General features: G+C 62.4%; 8 protein-coding genes across 8 annotated transcripts; 5 read left to right on the forward strand and 3 right to left on the reverse strand.

Moving 5' to 3' along the window:
* Positions 1-200: 200 nt before the first annotated feature.
* PLICBS_006655 (uncharacterized protein) lies at positions 201-899 on the reverse strand (the record flags this gene model as incomplete). The annotated part of the gene is made up of 1 exon (XM_018327635.2): positions 201-899. The coding sequence occupies one exon, from the start codon at positions 897-899 to the stop codon at positions 201-203; it is 699 nt and encodes a 232-aa protein (XP_018173818.2).
* A 1,954-nt stretch (positions 900-2,853) lies between these two features.
* Positions 2,854-3,969, forward strand: PLICBS_006656 (uncharacterized protein; the record flags this gene model as incomplete). The annotated part of the gene is made up of 1 exon (XM_018327638.2): positions 2,854-3,969. The coding sequence occupies one exon, from the start codon at positions 2,854-2,856 to the stop codon at positions 3,967-3,969; it is 1,116 nt and encodes a 371-aa protein (XP_018173821.2).
* Positions 3,970-5,070: 1,101 nt separating this feature from the next.
* PLICBS_006657 (uncharacterized protein) lies at positions 5,071-6,126 on the forward strand (the record flags this gene model as incomplete). The annotated part of the gene is made up of 4 exons (XM_018327639.1): positions 5,071-5,139; positions 5,304-5,394; positions 5,460-6,007; positions 6,061-6,126. The coding sequence occupies 4 exons, from the start codon at positions 5,071-5,073 to the stop codon at positions 6,124-6,126; spliced, it is 774 nt and encodes a 257-aa protein (XP_018173822.1).
* Positions 6,127-7,035: 909 nt separating this feature from the next.
* On the forward strand, positions 7,036-8,572 carry PLICBS_006658 (phosphoglycerate kinase; the record flags this gene model as incomplete). The annotated part of the gene is made up of 3 exons (XM_018327640.2): positions 7,036-7,101; positions 7,284-7,704; positions 7,803-8,572. The coding sequence occupies 3 exons, from the start codon at positions 7,036-7,038 to the stop codon at positions 8,570-8,572; spliced, it is 1,257 nt and encodes a 418-aa protein (XP_018173823.2).
* Positions 8,573-8,980: 408 nt separating this feature from the next.
* Positions 8,981-9,696, reverse strand: PLICBS_006659 (uncharacterized protein; the record flags this gene model as incomplete). The annotated part of the gene is made up of 3 exons (XM_065601017.1): positions 8,981-9,020; positions 9,144-9,267; positions 9,558-9,696. 3 exons carry the CDS (start codon positions 9,694-9,696, stop codon positions 8,981-8,983), a joined length of 303 nt encoding a protein of 100 aa, XP_065457089.1.
* A 2,380-nt stretch (positions 9,697-12,076) lies between these two features.
* PLICBS_006660 (mitochondrial outer membrane protein iml2) lies at positions 12,077-14,686 on the forward strand (the record flags this gene model as incomplete). The annotated part of the gene is made up of 2 exons (XM_018327641.2): positions 12,077-14,184; positions 14,335-14,686. 2 exons carry the CDS (start codon positions 12,077-12,079, stop codon positions 14,684-14,686), a joined length of 2,460 nt encoding a protein of 819 aa, XP_018173824.2.
* Positions 14,687-15,301: 615 nt separating this feature from the next.
* On the reverse strand, positions 15,302-16,207 carry PLICBS_006661 (uncharacterized protein; the record flags this gene model as incomplete). Its single annotated transcript, XM_018327642.2, has 1 exon — positions 15,302-16,207. One exon carries the CDS (start codon positions 16,205-16,207, stop codon positions 15,302-15,304), a length of 906 nt encoding a protein of 301 aa, XP_018173825.2.
* Positions 16,208-20,879: 4,672 nt separating this feature from the next.
* Positions 20,880-23,707, forward strand: PLICBS_006662 (uncharacterized protein; the record flags this gene model as incomplete). Its single annotated transcript, XM_018327643.2, has 2 exons — positions 20,880-22,710; positions 22,758-23,707. 2 exons carry the CDS (start codon positions 20,880-20,882, stop codon positions 23,705-23,707), a joined length of 2,781 nt encoding a protein of 926 aa, XP_018173826.2.
* Positions 23,708-24,164: the final 457 nt, after the last annotated feature.

The raw sequence follows: 24,164 nt of genomic DNA on the forward strand, positions 1-24,164 counted from the left end.
CCGCGCCATCATTGATCATAACCCTGAGCACCCGTTGTCGATCGAAACTCGCGCTCTATATCTTCTGACCACATCTTGATTCCTGGCAACTGCATGTAGCTTGTCAGCAACTGCATTGCAATTAAAAGGGCCTGGCCCAGTCCCTTCCGCCAACATGAAATGGCCTAGAAACATGAAGACTCTCAGGCACATACCACTCCCTAAAACTTCACGCACGCGCACTTGGTGAAGCACTCGGCGCCGTGCGGCGGGTTAACGTCCAGCTGGATAAAGTAGTTTCCATCCTGGCAGTACCCGTTGGGCGGCATGCAGATGGGGGTGTACTGGTCCTCAAAGCACATGACGCGCACGGGGGCCAGCGGCTTGCCGTTTCTATACGGGGGAATGAGCCCCGAGTTCGTCGGCAGGGCGGTCGCAGAGCTCTCCGTTTTGGACTGGGTCTTCGAGGCTTTCGCGTGGGGCTTGGACTTCTTTGAGGCTGCGCCGGTGGGCTTGGGATTGCTGGACACGGACTGTAGCTTCGAGTTTTTGGCAGTGGGCTTGGGATTGCTAGAGGCGGGCTGTAGCTTCGAGTTTTTGGCAGTGGGCTTGGGATTGCTAGAGACGGGCTGCAAATCCGAGTCTTTGCCGGTGCCCTTGGACCTCTTCGAGGCAGAGCCGGGGGGCTTGGAGTTTATCAGGGCAGCGCCTGTGGGCGTGGGCTCGTATTGCGTGGGCAGCTTGTAGCCTATGGCGGTGGGATCCGTGACCTCGGCCGTCTTCGACTCTTCTGTGGCGGTTGGCATGAGGTTGCTAAGAAAGCCGTCTCGGGCGTCGAGCTCGGCCCGGTCGCTGGGGGGCGCGGCCAGGGTGAGGGGGGCCAGCAGGGCGGCGGCGGCGGCGAAGAGCTGGAGATGCATCTCGTATATAGTATATTGCGCGATACGGCGGAGATGGAGGAGATGACGGGGCGAGATAACGGGAGATGCGCGGGAGTGCAGCACTACTAGAACGGAGTCTCCTAGCTATAAGTACATAGTCGAGGAGCTTTGGGTCATCTTCATGGAGACGGGACTGTTGTTCTTCGCCTTCCAAGAGGGTCCAGAGCCGCAACGACAGTGGCCACGAGAACATACTATCCGCAAGGCTCATGAAACAGCCACAGTCGAGTTGCGCAGAGCAACACACTTCGCGATGATGCCTGTGCTCCTTCTCCGCCCGTAGCCGTCTCTCGCGTGACCGACCCAGACCACGCCGCGGGACGTGCATCATGGCGAAATTATCAGAAACCCACCTCAGCCGCCAGATCCGAAGATGCAAAAGTGGTGCAGCTGGGTGTGATGTGCTGTGCTCAGGACAGGAACGCGGCGCGCCACCGTGTGGGGGGGAGGTGCACCGTGCAGCATCTCATAAAGATAGAACCACACAGTGTGCGGCTCCATCCTCCCAGCCTCGCCGGGAGAGAGCTTGTTGGGAACTTTATGAGTGAGTGGTGTGTGCCTGGCTGGGATGGGCCCATGGCCACGGCGTCGGGAGCGATCAGTGCCACGCGCCACCGTCAAACGCCTCGAGCTGATGCTGGTCTGTGCCATCCCCCACATGTATTCCGCGTGGATAGTAAGTTAGTAGGCCTCGCAGCCTGTGAAATGCTCGTCCGGCAGAGTCATTCGCGTGGCTACGCAGTACGAAGATAGAAGTGCGATGTACATACGTACTGCCAAGGCGAGACAATAGCCCGTGGAATAGCAGGGGCAACTGGGCATGTCTCCATGCGTGGTGCAGTGGGCGAGGCAAATGGAGAGCGGCTTACACGGGCCGGCGATTTTGGTGCGGGCTGGTCTCATGGGACAGCATGGACGAACCGCACTGGACTCGCTCGACGGAGAGTTTGTTGCGTGGTGAACAGTTTCCTGGTAGACTCACCGCACATTGACAAGCATTCTTCCACGGTGGGAGAATATAGGCGTGTCCCTCGTCATTGCGATCGATGGTCGACACCAGCAACGGGCGACGACAGCCGCCACCCTCCTTGCAAATGCAAGCACTATGTGAACTGGGCCGCCTGCAGGCCAAAGCAGGCCTGTCATCCAGCAAAGTAACATTCAATGCCACTTGACGCGCACAGGCGCGCCCGACCAAGTTCCCACGCCCGACAGTCGCCACCGTCCATACAGAGCCCCATCAGTGATCACTACAGCATTGTCTTGTCTGGTCTCGTCTTATCACCATGTGCAACCAGGTAACGAGAGCCAAGTGTAATTACTCTATCAAACAAGCGTACGTGCCATGATTTCTTAAAAACTTAGCGTACCGTCACCGTTGCCTCCATGGTCGCATTTCCCCTCTGCCGTGGAGGCGAGGCGAGGCCCCTCCCCCGCATGCATGGATGCATGTCACCTCCCTCGCGGGATAGTTCGTCCGCTTACGATCCAGGGTCTTCTGAAGCTCCCAACTTGTCACTCCAATCTACAACACCTTAACCCCCAGACGGGCAAGCTCCCCGGTCGCCGGTGCTGTAGTCTATCTCAACGCGCGCTGCAGGCCATCGGGTTCCTCAGCCCCAATGCAAGGCCATGTTCTGGGCTCAGCCAATCCCGCGCCATCGGGGTCAAGCCTGTCCTTGGAAGCGGGCTGCTACTAATACATCAAGGGCGCCTCTGCCGGTGTTCGTGGACGCGGACGAGGGCGGACCGGCGTTGGGACATGCAATGTTACATTGCCAGGCGTGGGCTTGGCGCGCGGGATGGACGGCCTCACGTTGCGAGATGGCGTTGAGGAGGCAGCGCTCGCGATGGCTATAAGAGCGGCTGGGGAAGGACGACGTGAGGAGGTCGAGCAGCTCACAGGCGGCAGAAACTCCCCAGCAATTGCAACATGAGATCGACACTCTTCAGCGCCCTCGCCCTGGGCCTCCTCGGCGCCAGCAATGCCACCCCGCGTCCCCCGACGTCGCCCTCGGAGCTCGACCTCATCGCGGGCCAGCACGTCATCTACTCGTACAACACGAGCGACCCGCCCGAGGAACTGCTGAAGCTCACGCGCGCGGGCCTCGTCGGCGGCGTGCTGCTCTACGACCTGCACATCAACGCGGGCACGCCGGCCAAGATGGGCGAGCTGCTGGCGGCGTACCGCGCGTCGCCCGCGCGGCGGCTGCTGCGCTCCAAGTACGGGCGCGACACGTCGCTGCTCATCATGACCAACCAGGAGGGCGGCACCATCTTCAAGCCCATCAAGGAGTACGGGCCGGACCAGACGGCGCGCGAGGTTGGCGCGTCGGCGAACCCACGCGCGGTGGGCACGCAGGCCGGCAAGGAGGCCAGCCAGGCGCTCAAGGCGTACAACATCAACGTCAACCTGGCGCCCGTTATGGGCGTGTACCGCAAGCCGGGCAACTTTCTCGACTTTTACGGGCGCTCGTACGGCACCACGGCCAAGCAGGTCATCGACGCGGCGGTGCCCTTCATCAAGGCGCAGCGGGAGCGCGACATCCTCGTCACCATCAAGCACTTTCCGGGGCTCGGGGCGGCCGAGGTCGAGCAGAACACAGATCTCGCGCCCGTGACGCTCAACGTGCCGCTCAAGGAGCTCAAAACGGTGGACACGGCCACGTTCGCGGCGGCGATCCGGTCGGGCGTCGACATGGTGATGCCGTCGTGGGCCATCTACCCGGCCGTGGACAGCCTGCCGGCGGGCCTGAGCGAAAAGTGGATGAAGCGGGAGCTGCGCGGGCGGTTCGGATTCCGAGGCGTGACCATCACCGAGGCCATGGAAGCGGGCTCCATCGTGCCGTTCGGGGACATCAAGGCGCGTGCCAAGCTGGCCTTCAAGGCGGGCAACGACCTGATCCTGGCGAGCCAGCTCAACGTGACCGAGGGCGTGGAGATTCGGCAGACGCTGGTCGACGCCGTCAAGTCGGGCGAGATCAATCGCCGGGACTTTGACGAGGCGACGCGGAGGATCGTAGAGCTGAGGAGCCGGGCGTGGAACTAGACGTCTCTACCTGATACACGGCCTTGAGGCAATAGATGCGATGTGCCTGTTATGCCGTGTGTGCTTGATGCCCTGTCGTGATTCGTTTTGTGGGCTGGCATACCATATAGGTACGTCGCCGAGCCGGAACCCGGCCTTGTGCGACGTCAGCGGTGGAGGCACGCTTGAGGATAATCCATGCATATGCATTGCGACGACCGTGTCCAGAGCCCGACCTCGATGGTGCTGACGTGAGTTTCACGAGCGGTTCTTCGCACGATTGCTGGCTTCGGCTCGTATTCCCAGTAAACAAGGGGGATCGACTCGATTTAAAAGGCCGTTTGAAATGTTTGAAATGATTGGAATGATGGACGCAGCCTGGAGAGTGAGACAGACGGATCCGAGGCCATGTGGAGATGGAAACGGACAGGATGGCCCGAGAGGGGTGGTGGTGGCGGGAGGATTTTTGGTCGGCTGTGCCACTCAATCAATGCGCTCGCTACCCATCTGGGGACCATCTCCACCCACTGAAGCGCTGTAGCAGCGCGCATGCACGGGCGGGCAGCCCGTTGTCTCGCAAGCTACAGCGCAACGGTGGCCCAACCGCCGGCAATGCAGCCACTGAAAGCACGCAAAAGAAACGCCCGAGACCCCCCAAGCCGCCCGCTCCCGGGCAGCCTCCCGCCGATCGCAGTGCAACCGTGCCGTCCACCTCGCATGCGACCGTCGTCTCCGCAGTCCCCCTTCTCCATCCCTCTCCGCTCGGCCACCCCGTCCGCCCTCTTTCCTCCCATCCTTTTCTTCATGCCCGTCGCCCGGAATTTGTTCTCCTCGATCGCCCATCTGCCACGTCCCAGTCCGCCGTCCGCCTCCCATCGCAGGGCGTCCCCAGAAACCTGCCGTCGAGCCGCATCGACCCTGGCACCGACGCCGGACCCCTAACAACGAAACAGCGCCTCACCGCACCGCTCTGGGGTGTCGTCATCGATCGATCGAGCGACGAAGCGACCAGCAAGCCACCCTTATCTGCCGGACCCGAGGGGCCACGCGATCCCTCCCCCCAGCCCGCTCCATTCCAGCGTCACCGACGTCCCTGCCCGGCTCGCGCACCCTGCCGCCAACATGCCCTGGGAACTCTCGAGGCGGCGCATCTCCCGTGCCGTCAATAGCAAATTCATCTTTGGACGCATTGTACGTTGCCGCCCCGTCTCCATCTCTGCCCGTGATGGCGTCGCTGCCTTGACTCGCCGCTGCGCGGATCCGCTCCACCGGCGGGCCACCGTCGCCCAGCACGAGCCCGCATTCAAAAGCAGTCCCGTCGCCTCAAGGCCCGCAGGATAACTGACTGTCGACAGCCGTTGCTCCATACCGTCATCTTCTTCATCGAGATGGCTCTCGTCGCGCGCCTCATGGCGCGTTTCAACAGCTACTACGAGGAGCGACCACGTACGTCACATCACTCGTCCCCACGGCGGACCATCAGCAGAGGACAGACAACTGACCATGCGCAGTCATGACCATGATGGTCACCAACGCCATCCTCGGTGGCATCGCCGACACCGTCGCCCAGACCATCACGTCGGTCCGCGAGCGCGCCGTGCGCAAGCCCGGGGGCGTCTCCAAGGACGACCGCTTCGCCATCGAGATCCACGAGCTCGACCACAAGAACCCCTTCTACGACCGCGACCTGATCCCGGACTCTAAGATGGGTCTGCCGCCGCCATTCGACTTTGAGCGCCTCACGCGCTTCATGGCCTACGGCTTCTGTGTCGCGCCGCTGCAGTTCAAGTGGTTCCGCTTCCTCGAGCGCGCCTTTCCCATGACCAAGACGAGCGCCTTTGGGCCCGCCATGAAGCGCGTCGTCTTTGACCAGCTCATCTACGCGCCGTTTGGTGTCGGGCTCTTCTTCGTCGCCATGACGGTGGCCGAGGGCGGCGGCCGCCGGGCCGTGACACACAAGCTGCGCGACATGTACGTGCCGACGCTCAAGGCCAACTACATGGTGTGGCCGGCGGTGCAGATTGTCAACTTTCGCCTCATGCCGGTGCAGTTCCAGCTGGTAAGCGCATCTTGAAGCTGTTTCGTCGCGGATGTTCAACTGACTCGACGCAGCCCTTTGTGTCGACCATTGGTATCGCCTGGACGGCCTACCTGTCCCTGACCAACGCCTCGGACTAAATGTAGCGAGCGACCGATACACTGTTGACGAACGAACGAGCGGGCGAGCGTGCCGGCGAGAGCGGCTGCCACAACGCGAGCGCTGGATGGGTGGCACTGGCAGCAGATGATGCGTCCGTGTCGCGCAACTGTACGAAGTATACTCTTCGAAGGTCTCTGCAATCTGCTTGGGTATTGTTTGGGACGGCTTGGGCTGCACCGTATGGCGTTTGGAGAAGGGGTTTCCTTTGATGCGTCGAGACGTTTCTTTGCGATCCCGGGTTTCATGTGCCTTGCATTGGTAGATGGGTTTGAATTTTGAATTTACTTGGCAGCATCTGCACGCCTCCGTCCTCTGACGCTGCACCGTGTATCCCGCGTGTCCCGAGTCGTGCCACAGGTCGCATCGCATCTCGGAAGTGCTGCGCGCAGTGTAGTCGTAGCAACGCCCGATCACCGGAGGTCTCTGCGAGTATTAAGCCAATTGACTAACGTTCGGCCCGCAGACAACGGTCGCTATCAGCAGATGGCCCGACTCCCTTATCGGCATTACGTCGCAGGCTCAAGCAAGGGACGGCGCAACACTGAGTGATTTTTCGTGGGTCCCTCCCGAGCCAGCGCCCCGTGTGGTGGTGGTGCTGGCCGGTGGGCTGAGGGCGGACCGCAAACGGCAGCCCAGCATCTGATTTCCTTCACGTCACCAGCAGCCCCGCCAGAGCTTGCGCTTCCTCAACAGCACAGCACAGAGGAGGAACGGAACCCCACCACCCCTCCTTCTGCAACATCCCACCACAACCACCACCACAGCATCCCATCTTCTCCCTCTCTCATCCACCCACGAAGACGAATTCATTTCGGTTTTCGTGCCTGCTGCAGCTTCGCTTCCTACACACGCCGTCGTCGAGAGCTCACGCCGCAACAGCCGCCAACATGTCTCTCTCCAACAAGCTCAACATTACCGATGTCGACCTCAAGGGCAAGAGGGTCCTGATTCGGGTGAGTCCGGGTGCCAACCACCACCCCCCTCGGCAGCACATGGAGTGGTTGCCGACGCCCTCAATGGGTGAAGCAACTAAGGGTATCCGGCGACGGCAGCTCGTCGCTTAGAGACGTCGGATTGCCCAGCAGCCATCTTGTGTGAGCGTAACAGAAACAATGCTGACCTCATCGGTCCCCAGGTCGACTTCAACGTGCCCCTCGACGAGAACAAAAAGGTCACCAACCCGCAGCGCATCGTCGGCGCCGTCCCCACCATCAAGTACGCCCTCGAGCACGGCGCCAAGTCGGTCGTGCTCATGTCGCACCTGGGCCGCCCCAACGGCGAGGCCAACCCCAAGTACTCGCTCAAGCCCGTCGTCCCCGAGCTCGAGAAGCTGCTCGGCAAGAGCGTCACCTTTGCGCCCGACTGCGTCGGCCCCGAGGTCGAGGCCATCGTCAACAAGGCTGACGGCGGCGCCGTCGTCCTGCTCGAGAACCTGCGCTTCCACATCGAGGAGGAGGGCAGCGCCAAGGACAAGGCCGGCAACAAGACCAAGGCCGACAAGGCCAAGGTGGAGGAGTTCCGCAAGGGCCTGACTGCCCTCGGTGACGTCTACATCAGTGCGTGATGCCCCTTGAAGCGTTACCTCCGCGCCCCTTGGAGGGAGAGCGTGAAAGAATCGGAGTAGAGCAAGCTGGCTGACTGCTGCCCCCACCAGACGATGCCTTCGGCACCGCCCACCGCGCCCACTCCTCCATGGTCGGCGTCGACCTCCCCCAAAAGGCCGCCGGCTTCCTCATGAAGAAGGAGCTCGACTACTTCGCCAAGGCGCTCGAGTCGCCGCAGCGCCCCTTCCTGGCCATCCTGGGCGGCGCCAAGGTCTCGGACAAGATCCAGCTCATCGACAACCTGCTCGACAAGGTCAACACGCTCATCATCTGCGGCGGCATGGCCTTTACCTTCAAGAAGGAGCTCGACGGCATGGCCATTGGCAACTCGCTCTTCGACGAGGCCGGCGCCAAGATGGTGCCCGCCCTGATGAAGAAGGCCAAGGACAAGGGCGTCAAGGTGGTCCTCCCCGTCGACTACATCACGGCCGACAAGTTCGCCAAGGACGCCAAGACGGGCAAGGCGTCGGACGAGGACGGCATCCCCGAGGGCTGGATGGGCCTCGACTGCGGCGACAAGTCGGTCGAGCTGTACAAGGAGGCCATCGCCGAGGCCAAGACGATCCTGTGGAACGGCCCCGCCGGCGTCTTCGAGTTCCCCAACTTTGCCCACGGCACAAAGGCCACGCTCGACGCCGTCGTCGACGGCTGCCAGAAGGACGGCAAGATTGTCATCATCGGCGGCGGCGACACCGCCACCGTCGCCGCCAACTACGGCGTCGAGGACAAGCTCAGCCACGTCTCGACGGGCGGCGGCGCCAGCCTCGAGCTGCTCGAGGGCAAGGCCCTACCCGGCGTGGTCGCCCTGTCGAGTAAGTAAATGGCGGTCTTTGCTCGATGAAAGAAAACAAGCGCGCGAGACGCGCGGGCTTGTTCACCGTGGAGGGGCTAGTTTGACTCGTGTACAGGTCGGCAAGGCATGTCTCTGCTGTAGGGAGGGTCACAGATGAGTTATATATGAAACAAAAATGGCGAATGTTTGAACAAGCAGCTCGTGCGGGTGTGAACCAGTGAGACTACTTGGTAGCTGGCGGTCGTGTTGTGACGTGATGGTGTAGTTGCTTTGTAGTTCGTCTCAGAGATGCACTCTTGTCACTGGGCTTCAATTTCATGCCATTCCAAGTCTATGTCCATGCAGGCCACCCATCTTGTCGTCTTGTCCGCAAAGCCAGCTAGCAGCCGTGCTCTCTCAACAACACCATCCTATTCATCCACTCAGGCCCATTCCTCACCTCCGCTTCGCAGCATCCACCTTTTTGAGCTCCTCCCTGTAAAATCGCAAGAACGTCAGCATCATCCATACATCCTCGGTAGGGAGTCGTTGCGTTGGAACGAGAGTAGGGGAACCACAGAGTGGCCGGGGCTCGAAGGGGGGGGGTGTGCGTGCATACTTGAGCTGCTGCGAAAAGTCGTCGCTCGTGTCGTCGTCGTCCCAGCTCTCTTCCCAGAGGTGCTTGGCCTCGCCGCTGCCGCCCTGCTGCTGCTGCGCCGCCTCGGTCTGCTCCTCGGGCCAGTCTGCGTGCACGTCACGTAGTCACTCGGTCAGCGTTTCAGTTTCACACTCGATGTTGCGCATGGTGGTTCAGTGCCTGCCCTGGTGCTGCTATCAACGGCAGCACTCGCACCCGGGCAGCAGCTCCTCTTGTCCCTCTCCGCTGGCAAAGATGCCATGAAGAAGACGATGGAACTCTGTCCCGGGGGAGTGTGTGTGTGCTGTAAGGCAAGCCAGGCTGCGACAGGCGGGTTGAGGAGAGGGGTAGGGCAGAGGGGGATTGAGGTGCGCAAGGGGCAGAGGAGAAACGCACCGTCAACGGGAAAGTCCTCAAACTCGTCGTCCTCGCCGAGGGCGGTGCTCGTGGGCTTCTGCTGCTCGGCCGGGGGCTGGGCCTGCGTCTCGGACTGCGCCTTGGCGGCGTCTGCGGGCTTGGCGTCCGTGGAAGCCATTGCTGTGTGCGTAGAAGGGTATGCGTATGTTGATCTTCCGCGAGCCCGTCTGCTAAAGACGAGGGGATGGGTCTTTTGCCGTCGGTCGCTGCGCGATGCGGCGTTCGGGGTCGGGTCGCGGAGGGAGGTTCGCCTCAACGTATCGACGTCGGACGGACGTGCTCGGAAGGGCGGCCGGGAGGAGGGGAGCGTGCACGTCGGGGAGGGACGCGCCGGTGGATGAGATGGTGGCTCGACGTGTGCGTGTATGTGGACGGCGGGTGGGCGGTTGCGCGTCGCGGCGGTGGTGTGTGGTTGTGGTTGTGGAGAATGGATGGTGGATGGATGAGGTGAGGTGAGGTGAGGTGATGATGCTGGAGGTGCTCGTAGCTTCCACGCCTATGCCGCCAGCCTGAGGTGAGGTGGGCTGGCTGGCGGGCGGGCTGGCTGGCAGGCGGGCGGGTTAGGCTAGCGGCAGGGAGCTCCAACGCCGGGGCGGAAGAAATGCCGGGCCGGGAACTGGAGCTGTTTGTTGGACCAGGTGCAGGGTAGCCTATGATAGGGTGCGAGAATCGGGTTGAGAGGACTTTTATTCACGGCTGGACATTACCATGCGAGTGTGTGACTGTCTTGTACATATTTTGCGTTCCTTATAACTGAGTATAGGTGACATGTGCCTATACAATTGGATAGTTCGAGCTCGCTTGTTTGGCTGATCCTGTTAGGGCATCACTGCATCTCAAAGCCACTATGTTCAGGGTTCAAGCACGCGACCAAGCACAATCACGAGAGCCCGCAACATACCCCGAAAGACACTGTCCGCAGCGAGTCAATTGCACAAAAAATCGCAAATAATCCCCCTTCCATGGGAGGAAGGTGAAAATTGAAAAGCAGTAATATGACATGTCGTGGCCCCTCAAGGTCCGCGATGGAATTGAAGCGACGCCAACACGAGCAAAAGGCCCAGCAGCAGCAGCGGGTTGTGATGAGCGTCGGCGACGTCAGCGGTGCGACTAGGGCCTACGTAAGTGCCTGCAGGCCAGCATTAAAATGGGATCCATTCTGCGAGGGACCTGGATTCAGGGCTTGCAAGGCGTACGCACTCCGTACTACTACCACATTTTATGGTGGGTTCTGATGTAGTAGACCGAGAGCCGGCGGTACGGACAAAACTACAGAGCAGAGCGGCGGAGATGGACCGGTCAGTACCTTAGCATGTGGTGGCTGGCGGTCATGATGATGAGGTGTGGTTGATGCGCTCCGTCGTCATGCATCTTTGTGGATTGGCACGTCAGGCGTCAACTCTTAATCTCGACGCAGCTGGTCTACAACTTTCGGTACCCCAGCTGGGCGCACATTGTCAGATCGCAGCCGACAGCCTGCAGGTCCGCAGCGGGCATCGTCATCGTTCACGCATGCCCCAAGGCTGAGCCATCAACCTCGATGCCATGCCTTGCCAGCGCGTCCACGGAACGAAGAGCCAGGGCAGGCCAACCAACGCCACAGCATCCAACTACGGCCCCGAACTCCGTCCTTCGGGCCCCCGGAGTCCCGGCACGTCAGGTCAAAGCTGCCCCTCCAGGGCGCCAGGGCGCACAACTGTCGGTGCCCGGTAATGGGGGACCCTTAAGTCCGCGGGATGACGGGCTCAGTTGGACTTTGTTCCACCGAACCGCGCTGGGTCCCCTCCTATCTCGCCCCAACATCCGCCAACAAGTTCTAGTCCCGCCCGTCCCTAACCCTCGATGAGCCCTCGATGACGCTGGGAGAGCCTACTTTACTCCACCACTGTTACTGTTGCGGCCCGCCGACACGGGGCCTGGTGGGTAGGAAGGAATTGGCCCGGCGCCGAAGCGGTCGAAGCGGTCCATCCATCCACGCGCCGCCGCGACCCTTGGTGCGTGCGTGCGTGCGTGTGCGCCCGTGTGCGTGTGTGTCCTTGCGTGTGTGCGCCGCCCGCGCGTGAGAAAATAGTTTCCGCAGCGGCCGTTTTGTTGCAGAGTTTAAAAACCCGCGGGGCCGCCACCAGACCAGACCCCGGGGACCTGGCCGCTTTCGCGAGACACCCCCCGGACTTTTTGAACGATCCAATTGATGCGACGTGCGCGCGTGGGAGGGTGCCTGAGAGAAAACCTTAGATTTTGGACCTAGGTGTAACCTGAAAGGACCAGAGGCAAAAGGCAAAACAAAAGGTACAGTACAAGTGCGAGTGTGCCTCGACTGCCGCTCCGAGTGCGACGTCGCTCACGACCTCAGCCGCAGTCTGCTGGTGTGCAGTATTCCGAACATCGCACACGCACGCGCACGCGACCGGCTTTCAACCTACCCAACTCTCGCTGTCCGCGCCCACGAAAAACGGAACAGATCGCGGGAACCGGCGCATGCAGCTTCCCCCACGGCCATGCCTCTCGGCGGCTGGTTCCGCTCCTCTTCTGGCGGCGGCGATGGCGGCAGCACAGTCACCAGCAGCAACAACAGCAGCACCAGCAACATTGCCGCCGCCGCCGCAGCAGCAGCAGAAGATGCGCAGGCCGCGGCGGCGCGCGAGCGCGAGAACCTGCGCGACGCCCTCGCGTGGACCAGCCTCATCATGAACGACGACATCGACGGCGCCTGGGCGGGGCTCAAGCGCGGCGACTCGTCCTTCCACGACCTGGGCGAGGCCGTCACCTTCTTCATGCGCTCCGTCCTGGGCTTCGAGAAGGACGTCATGGCCGAGGCCGCCGCCAAGCTGGCCGACTGCGAGACGCGCGCCGCGGCCGACCACCGCCGCGCCCTGCGCCACCACCAGGGCCAACAGCAGCAGCAACAGCAGAAGACTACGACCGCATCGAGGGTGTACGCCCCGGGCACCGAGTACGACCTCGTCCGCGCCGAGACGCAGCTCATGGGCGCCGTCGTGGGCGTCCTCCACGAGAGCCTCGTCGAGGCCATGCGCAGCTTCTACAAGCTGCGCAAGGCGTACCTGATCCTCGAGGGCATCATTGCCATGGAGGCCAAGGCGGTGCGCGACGGGCTGACGGACGAGCTGGCGCTCGAGAGCGACGGGAGCAGCAGCGGCTCGGAGGAGGAGTTTGTCGACGCCAAGGAGAAGCCTTCGGGGCAGCAGACGCCCATCACGGCGACGACGGCGACGACAGCAACGACAGCAACGGCACCATCTCCCGCGACGATACCCGAACCGCTCCCGACGTCGAATGGGACGCTCGAGTCCAAGACGGAGGCTCTACAGCTCAAGGACGAGTCATCATCGCCAACGACGACACAGGAGCAGAAACCCAACGGCAACACACCCAGCGGCACCAACACCACCGCCACCACCACTTCCTCCTCTTCGTCCTCCTCCTTGTCCAAGCCGCAGCCCAGCAAGGGCGCCCTGCACGCCAAAACCAGCACCCACGACCCCATCGACGTCTTCATCCACTCGGGCGCCAACATGTGCTTCGGCATCATCCTCCTCATCCTGAGCCTCACCCCGCCGTCCTTCTCGCGCGTCCTCTCCATCGTCGGCTTCCACGGCGACCGCGCGCGCGGCGTGCGCATGCTCTGGCGCTCCGCCGCGCACCACAACGTCAACGGCGCCCTCGCCGGCATGGTCCTGCTGGGCTACTACAACGGCCTGCTGGGCTCCGTCGACATCATCCCCGACGCGCGCGACCACGACGCCGCCGCCGAGGCCGTCGGCCCGCCCACCGCCCGCTGCGAGGCTCTCCTCGCGGACCTGCGCGCACGCTATCCGGACTCGCAGCTGTGGCGCGTCGAGGAGGCTCGCCTGCTCGCCAACGAGCGCCGTCTCGCTGACGCCATTGCCCTGCTGCGTCGCGGGCCAGAGTCCAAGATGAAGCAGGTCGCGGCCCTCAACAACTTTGAGCTCGCTGTCGATGCCATGATTGCGCAGGACTGGCCCCTCATGCGCGACACGTTCCTGCGCTGCCTCGAGGTCAACGACTGGAGCCCCGCCATGTACTACTACATGGCGGGCTGCGCGTCCATCGAGCTGTACCGCGACGCCGTGCACGCCGCTGCCGGTCAAGGTGGTGACAGCGCCGAAGCCGAGGCCAACAAGGCCGAGGCGCGCCGGCAAAAGACCAAGGCCGAAGAGTTCCTGCGCAAGGCCCCGCAGGTGGGCGGCAAGAAGCGCCTCATGGCGCGGCAGCTGCCCATCGAGACCTTCATCCAGCGCAAGCTGGCCAAGTGGGAGGCGCGGGCCAAGGCGCTGGGCGTGGACCTGGCCGACGCCGTGGGCGCGAGCCCGGCCATGGAGATGTGCTACATGTGGAGCGGCCACAAGCGCATGGGCCCCGACGAGATGGCCCGCGGCCTGGCGAACCTCTCGTGGGCGCGGTGCACCGCCGCGGGAGGCGAGGACGGGGCGCTGCTGGCGCGCGTGCGTGCGGAAAAGGACGAGATGGCCGTGTGGGCGGTGAGCTCGGCGGCGCTGCTGCGCTCGCAGGGCAAGCTGGACGAGGCGCGGGCGCTGCTCGAGGAGCACGTCGTTGCGCATGACCGGTGCGTAGTTGCCTCCCTCCCTTTTGTCTTTGTCTTATTGTATCCTTTGTATCCTTTGTCACGTTTGTCTCGCGGGCCCTTTGCCTCTGGAGTCCTTTGACGATCATGTTCAAGTTGAAACGAGCCGCCACGCTAACGCCCAAGCCGCAGGTCCGCCTTCAAGGGCTCCAACAGGGACGACTACGTGCTCCCGTCGGCGACGCACGAGCTCGCCGTCATAGCGTGGACGGAATGCCGCGAGGGGCGGCCCCAGCGGCAGACAAACGGCGACGCGACAAAGGAAGCAAACGGCGACGACGCGACAAAGGAAGGGGACGCCAAGAGCCAGCAGGGAGAGGACCCGGACGACGCGTCGTGGCGGCGGCGCAAGCTCGACGAGTGCCAGGCGCAGCTGGACAAGGCCAAGGCGTGGGAGGCGTACACGCTGGACGCGCGGATCGGGATGCGCGTGCAGAGCGGGCTGGAGACGGTGGCGTGGTATCGCGCCAAGATGGGGTGGTGAGTGCGTGCGCGTGTGTGTATGAGGTGAGTGGGAGAGGCGGCTCTTTGGATAGGAGAGATGGAATTCTGGACCATCTAAGGGACATCAAAAGGGACCTTGAGGGAAGGATGCATACGGGATACACGGGGCCTGATCTGGGGCGCATAGATGGACATCATGAAGGCAAGGCATGCATATAGAGAGCCATACATACATACACATAGACCGGCCGCGGGCCTGCGCCGAACTGCACATGCAAGAAAAGGACGGCATTTCACAAACGTACCGGCATCGTGACAAGATAGTCCACACAGTCTCCATGGTAGGGTACGCACGGGGGACAAAACACGAGCCGTATATTCCAACTCCAAGGTCATATCCAACTCCGATTCTAACGCTTTTAATCCCGGCAAAATGACGACAGCTCAAACATGCGACTCATGACTTGCGTAGACCAGCAACGCCTCTTCTGGGGTATTAGTTGCCAAAACAAACCAAAGCAAAGATGAAAAAGCCCAAGGAAAACAGAGATGCCATTCCAGATTGCGCCCGTCACAGCTGAGAAAACCTCATAAACAAAACTACTGATACTTTGATGCGTTGGAGCAGCATCCCGGCCACGTTTCTGGGCGGGGCCTACTGGGCAATCTCCTCGAGAATGTGAGCACCGCCGCCCGTCTCGTTGATCCAGTCGAGCACGCCGCAGGCGCCAAAGTTGGCGCCGCCGCCGGAGGCGTAGTGCACGGCCATGCGCTGGGCGATGCCGTTCATGAGGAAGCCCGGGATGGCGATGTAGCCCGACATGGTGACCGTCTCCTCGATGGTGACGAGGATGAGGAAGAGGAAGTAGGTGAGGAGGTGCGGGCGCAGCAGCACGGCGGGAAAGTAGACGGGGATGACGCGCAGCATCAGCGACGGCAGCGGGTGGTCGGCAAAGACGAGCAGCGAGTACGGCGCACCCCCGAGGCAGTGCGCCCAGTTGCGGTGCGGGCCCGCCAGCCACTCAAACACGAAGCTCATGTTGGTCCCGCCGTAGGACTGCTGATGCAGGACATAGCGATGCGTGTAGTAGACGATGACCTCGCGCGCGACGTACAAGATGACGAGGTGCGTAAACACCGTCATGGGCATGGGCAGCGTGGTGCTCGTCTTGATGTCCGTGCGGCCAAAGAAGCCTAGGTACGCTTTCGCAGCGAGGCCCTCAAACGCCGTCGAGATGACGAGGTTGGCCACAGCGGTGGCAAACTGCTGCGCGATGAAGCGCGAGTTGCGCGGCGGCAGGGAGGCCCAGCCGCCGTGCTTGAGGCTCGCGGCGAGGCTGGGCAAGGCGCTGTCGAAGGCGAGGGTCAGGACCGAGGGCACGAGCCAGAAGATGACGCGGATGACGAGGATGCCGGCGATGTGCACGTTGACGGGCGGGTGCGTGATGATGAGCGTCGTCCACGTCATGTAGAAGAAGATGATGTTGATCGAGGTGGACCACGAGGCGACGTGCGGCGAGAGGAAGTAGGAGAGCAGGGGGAGCGATATGAGGAGATCCATGGCGGCGGGGGGCGGATTGAGCAGGCACGGCTGCCGCGACGACTGTGGGTGGGAGGAGGTCGATTGTATGGCGGTGGGCGGTGGTGGTGGTGATGTTACGCGATGGTGTTGCGGGCGAGGTTGGCGGCTGTCGTTGAAGATGGAGGTACCTGTTTACACGCGCGGGGACTGGTGCAAGCCGAGGTCCAGAGGGGCCTAAGCTGAGCCTGTAAGTACTAGGTAAGCTACCGTAGACGGACAAGTCGTCGAGCCAGTCGCAACTTGAACGTGTGAGACAGACCCAAAAGTGTACTCAACCGTAGCAGACAGGCAGAGACAGACCAGGAACACAGAAGACAAAACCCCAGGTGAAGGGATCGCCACCGGATTTAAATGCTGCGACGCGACAACAACGTCAATGGCGCCTCGTTTTTTTGTTCGTTGGTGGTCGCGGCTGCGGCAGCGCGCGTGCCAGGGAAGGGAACGGGCCCGGGGGGGTATGACGTCGCGGGGGGGCCGCCGGAGCGGGAGGATTTTGGGGAACAAACGGCGGGCGGGCTGGGGGAGGACGGGGGCCTTGCAGCTTGGGCGTTGTTCGTGGGTAAGGTGTTGGGAGCTGTGGTACGCGACGCTACGGCGAAGGATGCAGCTACGGGGATGTACATCTTGCAACAGGTCTTTCAGATCGGATCGCTTTGAATCCATTATGAGGCGCGGCAAAGAGGAGGGCGGGTGAGTTTGCGGTGGCTGCTTGGTGAGATGGTGGGCGCGGACAAACGCCGATTCAGATCCCGTGGATCGCAGGGTCAGCCGCTTTGAGGCTTGCCGGCCGTGTAAATCGGGTGCTTGCCGGACAAGGCAATCAAGTGTTGGGGTGGGTAAAGTCCCGGCGTGGACAAAGCGATTCAGCAATGCCGACTTTTGCTTTCGTTTTTTGTCTTGTTCGATAATGGTCTCATATACTGGCGGCTCTTTGACCGGCTCAATGGTTTTTTCATCCGCAAGGGCGACGCGGCGGGCCGACAACAAAGCCGTCGTGTCCAAGCATACAAAGACGCAACGTACGGCGCCGTCGCCCGCTGGGCCTGTGAGTCGCCAACGACAACGACGACGACGACGACGACACAGCACTCGAAGCAGGGACGCAGACTCTCCCGACAACGTTGAATCACATCAAATCATCTCCTTTACTTGCACCTCCACAACATCATCACACTCCAACATCAACGGCGGGACCATTGTCCGAAACGTCTCCCAGGGCACACGCTCCTCACCCGTCGACTCAAAGTCTCGAGCATCCCCAAAACACCACCATATACCCCGCGGCTCCATCCGCAGACCGTACTTCCCGTCCGGCAGCCGCGAGAGCAAGCCGCTCACATCGACATGTCTGACAAGCGGCTCGCCCGGCCGAAGCGTAGTCAAAACCTCCAGCTTGGGACGCGGGTCGTGCTTTCGGCATAGACCACAGACACATGGCTTTGTTGCTTCGCGCACGATGGTTTCTGTGGCCATGTCGATGACTTGGAGTGTCGCGGCGGGTGCGGGTGTTTTGGTGTCGATGATGCGAGGACGGGGATCGTCCGGTGGGTAGTGCTCTTCGGGTTGTATGGGACCCCGTGGGACGAGGAAACGCTGCCGGCTGCGGGTTCGGACGGTGATGGCTTGAGTACCCGTGTTGATGACTGTGATGTCCAGCTTCGTGGCATTTCCTTCCGTGTGATTGGTACTGTCATCCCCTCCGCCCTGATGTCTTTGCATCCGTGTTTGTATCCTTGGGGGCCAGCGTAGGGACAATACCACTTGGAAGCTTGCCCAGCCATCCGCTCTGCTGCTGCGCACACGCAGCTTCTGCTCCTCGCGTGGGGTCGATAAATATCCCTCTTCATCGACGTTCGCATATGCCCCTACCCCCACGTCTCCCCCCGATTTATTCTGAAGCGTATACCATTTCCCCGGCTTGAGCAGCGACGCAAGCTCATCGCCAGGATCGATACGATATCGGTATATCGACAAGCGCTTTTTCCAACTCTCTGTCCTGCCAACCGGTGAGGGCAGAGTCAAATGAAGCTTCTCCTCAGTTCTGCCAGGACTATTTAGTTGGCCAACATGGACTTCTACTTGCCGCTTGCTCTCCGGATCGTATTCATGTAGCGTGAGTAGCTTATGGGAGAGAGCATACGGAACATTGAGGATTGAATGTGTCGTGCTTAAACGAAATGGTCGAGGATCCGCGTCTTGTGCTGAACGGCGGCATATGCCAAGGACGATGCTAAAGGGTAACGCGCCTGACCGGTCAAAGACTTGGTATCTACTGTTGATGACCGTATGGACGCTCAGATCGGCCATTGTTGCTTGGTTGCGGCGGGCTTGCCGTTGAAGTGCTGAGGCAACGGCGGGACCGACGAGAGGAGCTGATGCTCGATCGCCCCAGGCGTTGCTCTAAGGCAGCGCTCTGTGGCAAGGCAGGGGAAGGGGCCTTTTACGTCACAGTGGCAATGCACAGTCTGTGGTGAGATTTCGGTGTTTAGATAGCGCCTGGATGCGTTGAACACGGCAAAATCGCGGAACTTGCTTCTACCAACCCCATCTTGCCGATGGTACATGCATGGATGCCCTCGGGATATCTGGAACAGAGGCGCGCCCCCGTCGCCAATCGAACGACATCCCGGGGCCGCGATCCCAAACACCGCCCGCCCTTTTGTGGTTTCAGCAAAGGTTTGACACAACAACAAAAAAAGAAGAAAAGACCAAAGACATGGTCCTCATCGGCCACTGGCTGGCTGACGATTAATTGCGCGGGAGTGTGCCGCGTCAATCCCCCCTGGTGCGCGATGCGACGCCCCCCAGGCCCAACAACACCAACTCAAGCGTGCGCGGGGGTGTTGCGACTCGTGACGACGGACCTCCCGCTGCGAGCACCGCCCCACGAGTCACGCTCACCAGTAGGCAGGTCCGTCCTCGTACGAAAGGGCATTGATTCATACATCTGCATGTATATAAGCCAAAGTGTGCGCGTGACCACAGGTGCGTGCCATTGAAGCGAGAGCGCCGCTCCTTATTACACAATTTGCAGAGCAAAAAGTACGAGCCGCTCGCGCTGCATGACGGCATAAGAGCCCACTGCCCTCCCCCCCTTCTTGTGGGTAATACATCAATACTCTGTACTCGTACGTACTGCCGATGGAACCACTCTCGCAACGGCACAGGTGATTAGAGTTCGCCCTGCGTCGTCTTTTATTTGGCACTGCGCCTGAGCCTGTTTGGTGGGTACACGACATGAAACGTCATATAAATATAAGAGCAAGGTTTCTCGGGGAATTGAGGCGGTCGCTGTTCCTGCATTGTGCGGGACCTCGAGCCCTGCGAGGCGGCCGTTTGAGGTCACGACGTTTTGTCTGTTCGTCTTGCATGTACACAGTATGTGCATGCAGTACGCCATTTGCGCCGATATAAATCGATTGATAGCCGCGGATACGGGCGACGAAAGCCGTTGCCGTAGACACGCGGCGGGCACAAGCCACCCTCCGCGCCCGCCAGCTCGGGTCGTCCAGCCTGCAAGAGCCGGTGCGGACCCCTACCAAAACTAGCTGGTAGGCGAGCCGGGAGCCTCCGTTTGGCCCAGGCCCCAAGCTCCATCCCCCCCTGAGACCAAACAAGCACCAGTGGGACGCTGGCCTCCACCCCGTCCACTCGGGCCACCGTCCAAACGGAGCCGCTGGGTCGGTCCGTACAGGGGATGAGGGGCCCCCATCAGCTGCCCGCCCGCCCCTGAGCATCCCGTCCAGTCCCTCCATCATCCACATCACGACGTGTGACTGCACCAGCAGAGTCAATTCGACTACCCGCCGCCCATCCGCCTCCCCCCCGGACGTGCCCCAACGCCCGGGCCCGTTCCAATCGTGTGTGGCTGACCCGTTGACTGGATGGCTGGACACCCGTGGATGCAGCCAGTCAACATTACCGTTACCGCGGCCGTAACCGGACCCTGCAGAGCCCCATTGGCAGCGGCAGCCCAGACCCCCCTGGGTTCCCAAACCCGTGCCCCCCCCGGGGAGCTGAGCTGCTAAGGCGACGTAAGGTAATGTCCATCACAGAACAAGGTACCAGCCTCTCGGCGAACAATTAGAGCAGCGACAAGTACCGGCCTAATGGCAATGCCGGCCACCTGAGCAAACTCCACAGCCGCCGGCCTGCGTTTCGCTTCCTCTCTCCTCCTCCACCTCCTTTCTCGCCTCGCGCCTCTCCTTGTCCCTCCCTCGTCCATCGCCAAGCCGTCGCCGTCACCGACGCCGCCCTCCCTCCCTCACCACCACCACCGCCCATCGCCCGCCCCCCGACCGACTGCGCCGCGTGCATGGCGCCCGGCCACGCTCTCCATCGACCGCCCGACCGATTGACCGATCGTCCCTTGATCCATCCGTCCACCATCCAAGACACGGGCGTCCGGGCGCGCGCGAGCCGAGCACCCGCCCGTCGACGCCAGCCCCAGGAATGACTGAGACGCGCGCCACCCAGTAGCCCAGCCACTACTACGCCTCGACGACGACCGCGGCGACGACGAACTGCGGCCACGCCGCTTGCTTGATTGCTTGCTTGCTTCGCTCGCTCCACATCTGCGTTCGTGCGCGACCCGCCGTCGTCACCCCCGTCCACGATCTCGACGAGCCGACGAGAAAAGGCCACTACCACCATGGACGCGTCGGCCGCTGCTCCCGACGCCGCTCCGCCCCCTATCCCGACCCGTCACCACCACGTCGCGCCCTCGTCTCCGCCCCAGCAGGAACACCAACATCATCACCACCACCACCAGCAGACCCCCCATCGCAGCTCCCGCGGCGCTCGCTCCCCGCCCACCTCGTCCCGTCGCCCCGGCTCCAGCGCCGCCATCCCCCCGGCCAGCCCCGAGGTCATTTCCAACCTAATCACGAGCCTCAGCGTCATCTCGCAGCCCGCAAACTCCCACTTCGAGTCCCTCTCCCTTCCTTCGAGCCCGGCCCTCAGCGGCTCGGCCTCGGGCGGCAGCTTCGGCGTTGACTACGGCGCCTACAACCGCCCTGCGCGCGACAATGATGCCATCCACCGGCCCCTCTCACTCGACGAACTCGCCGCGAGCCCCCCCGTCGTCCGCACCTCCAAGCCCCCGAGCGGCTTCTCGCCCCTGACCGCCCCCAAGAGCCCCAGAGCCTCTGCCCACCGCTCCTCCAGCCATGAGAGCATCACCGGCGGCCTGCGCTCCTTCATCCGCTCCGGCAGCACCCACAACTCGCGGCCCTCCTCCCCGGGCTCCCTCGGCGGCGACTCGGCCGCTAGTATCGGCAACCTCTCCATCGAACGCGGCTCCGCCCTGTCCCCGGACCTCAAGCCGCGTCGCTCCCACGACAGCTGGGGCAAGAAGGCGAATCGCAACAGCAAGGGGCTCATGTACATGAGCTCCAAGGAGCGCCTTCGCGAGCGCGAGCTTGACCGGAAGCGCGCCTCGGGCAGCGCCCCGTCGACGTCGGGAACCAACGCTGGCATGGCCGAGCCGGGACCTGCTAGCCCCACCGGCGAGTCCAAGCTCGCCGCCGCCGGTGCGTCCCGCGCCGACCCTTTCCTCGCCGGCACGCCCATCAGCGAGGAGGAGCCCGCCGGCGACCATGGGGGGGCAGAGCCTGATGTATCCCTCGGGAGCCCCAAGCCCATTCCCGTGCGCGATTCGAGCCTCAGGAAGACGGGCTCCAAGCACCGGAAGAGGACCAGCGCCAGGCGGTCCAAGCGGGACGGCGAACTGGTGCGCGACGATGCCATAATCGAGGCCGACGAGCCTGAGCGGAGTCGTGACAGCGCCCCCAAGGGCCACGCTCGTTCAGAGTCAGACCATGGCCTGGCCACGGCACGGTCCTTCCTTTTGGACGACGAAGAGACGGCGTCACCCCCGCGGGCGGCAGGTCAACGCGGCCTGGGCCTGGACCAAGGTGCTGCCGACGACGACGAAGACGGCGCGCCGTATCCCGCCATCTCGGGCGGCCGTCGCCGGAGCGAGCAACACGACGAGCGAAGCACCAGCCGCCTCTCTGGGCGGCTCAGCCCGGGCCCCAAGGAGGCGCTCAGGCTCACGCGCAGCAGCTCTCGACTCAAGCGCCTCTCCAACGGACCCCGCAGCCCCCGCGAGCCGCGAAGCGGCTTCACCTCTCCCGAACCGCGTGAATCGCAGCCGAACCCCACCCCGGCTGCCGCTTATGAGCGACCGGACTCGGCAGATTCCATCGACGACGCCGTCGAGTCGTACCTGTGCTCGCCGCGGCTGTCGCAACGCCTCCGCCACCCGCAGACGGGCCGCGTCATATCGTTTTCCGAGGTCGGCGATCCAAACGGCTCGGCCGTCTTTTGCTGTGTGGGCATGGGCCTCACGCGATACATCACGGCCTTTTACGACGAGCTCGCGCTCACGCTCAAGCTACGCCTCATCACCCCGGATCGTCCAGGCGTGGGAGACAGCGAGGCATACTCGGACGGCACGGCCACGCCCCTGAGCTGGCCTGGTGAGTTGCCTAACCAGCTTTGCTCACTTTGTCGCTAACAATCGCAGATGACGTGTACGCCATTTGCCAGGCGCTCAAGATTACGAAGTTCTCCATCCTTGCCCACTCGGCGGGCGCCATCTACGCGCTCGCTACGGCGCTGCGGATGCCTCAGCACATCCGCGGGCGCATCCACCTGCTCGCGCCCTGGATCCCGCCGTCCCAGATGAACGTCTTTGGCACGTCGGTGACGTCTCCGCCGACCAACGCGATACCGACCTCCCAGAAGATCCTGCGCGCCCTGCCTACACCGTTCCTCAAAGCGGCCAACTCGAGCTTCATGACGGCGACGAGCAGCTCCATCACCAGCTCGCTGCCAAAGAACGCCAGGCGAACGAAGAGAAAGGCAGGCACTGGGAAGGACGCGGGCAGCACGCCGACCCGCAACGTGACGCCGGTGATGGACAAGGAGAACGTGGCGTACGGCGCTCAAGGCAAGGACGTAGGCGTCCGGCCGGAGTCACTCGGGCCGGCGGAGAATATGGACCGCATGCAGGTGCCGAAGAACATGGGCGGCAACGGCAGTCCGTCCTTTAACGTCGCCACGCGGGATGCCGCCGTCGATAAGGAGCGGCAGGTGACGTACGACGTGCGACTCACGCATGCCATCTGGGCCCTGGCGACGACGGGGGCCAACCCGGCCGTGGACCTCCTCGTGTGCCTCGAGCGGCGGCACACCATTGGCTTCCGCTACGTCGACATCACACGACCGGTGGTGATTCACCACGGCAGCCGCGACACGCGCGTGCCCGTGGAAAACGTCAAGTGGCTGGGCAAGACGATGCGGCGGTGCGAGGTGCGCGTGCTCGAGGGCGAAGGCCACGGCCTGATGGCGAGCGCGACGGTCATGGGATCGGTGCTCATGGAGATGAGCAAGGAGTGGGAGGACTGGATGCGCGCGACGGGCGCCGACGGGCGCAAGGAGGCCCGGCCGCGAAAAGGCACGTTGGGGAGGTAAAGACGTCGCGCGGACATGTGTGTCTGTGTCTTTCTGTGCTCCATTGAGCCAGAGATGTCCACGGCGTATGCGCGAGGAGGGAGGAGAATGGGGATCAAGACAAGTGACATGCTGGATACCATTGCTGTTTGTTTCACTGCTGTATACCTTATACGTACGAGTCCCGGCGACGACGGCGGGTGCGTCGGAGATGAGATGGATGGGTGGATGACTGACCTGGATAGAGTAGCTGTATGGGTCTTAATAGAGGATGATGAGAATGCAGTGTCGTCTTGTCTTGGTGGTGGTGAGGGCGTTGCGATGATGGGGACTGATGACTCCCGGAGTGAGGGCTCTTGGGGTGTTGGGCAGGCTGGGATGGAAGGTCGGGCGGGAGGGTATGTCGTGTGCGTTGAGTGAGCGGAAGGCTGGGTCGTTGCTGAGCACGATGAGAAGGGATTGCCGTGCTTCTGGGCAA

Source organism: Purpureocillium lilacinum (assembly GCF_023168085.1).
Source record: "Purpureocillium lilacinum CBS 284.36 DNA, scaffold_5, whole genome shotgun sequence".
Classification (NCBI taxonomy): domain Eukaryota; kingdom Fungi; phylum Ascomycota; class Sordariomycetes; order Hypocreales; family Ophiocordycipitaceae; genus Purpureocillium; species Purpureocillium lilacinum.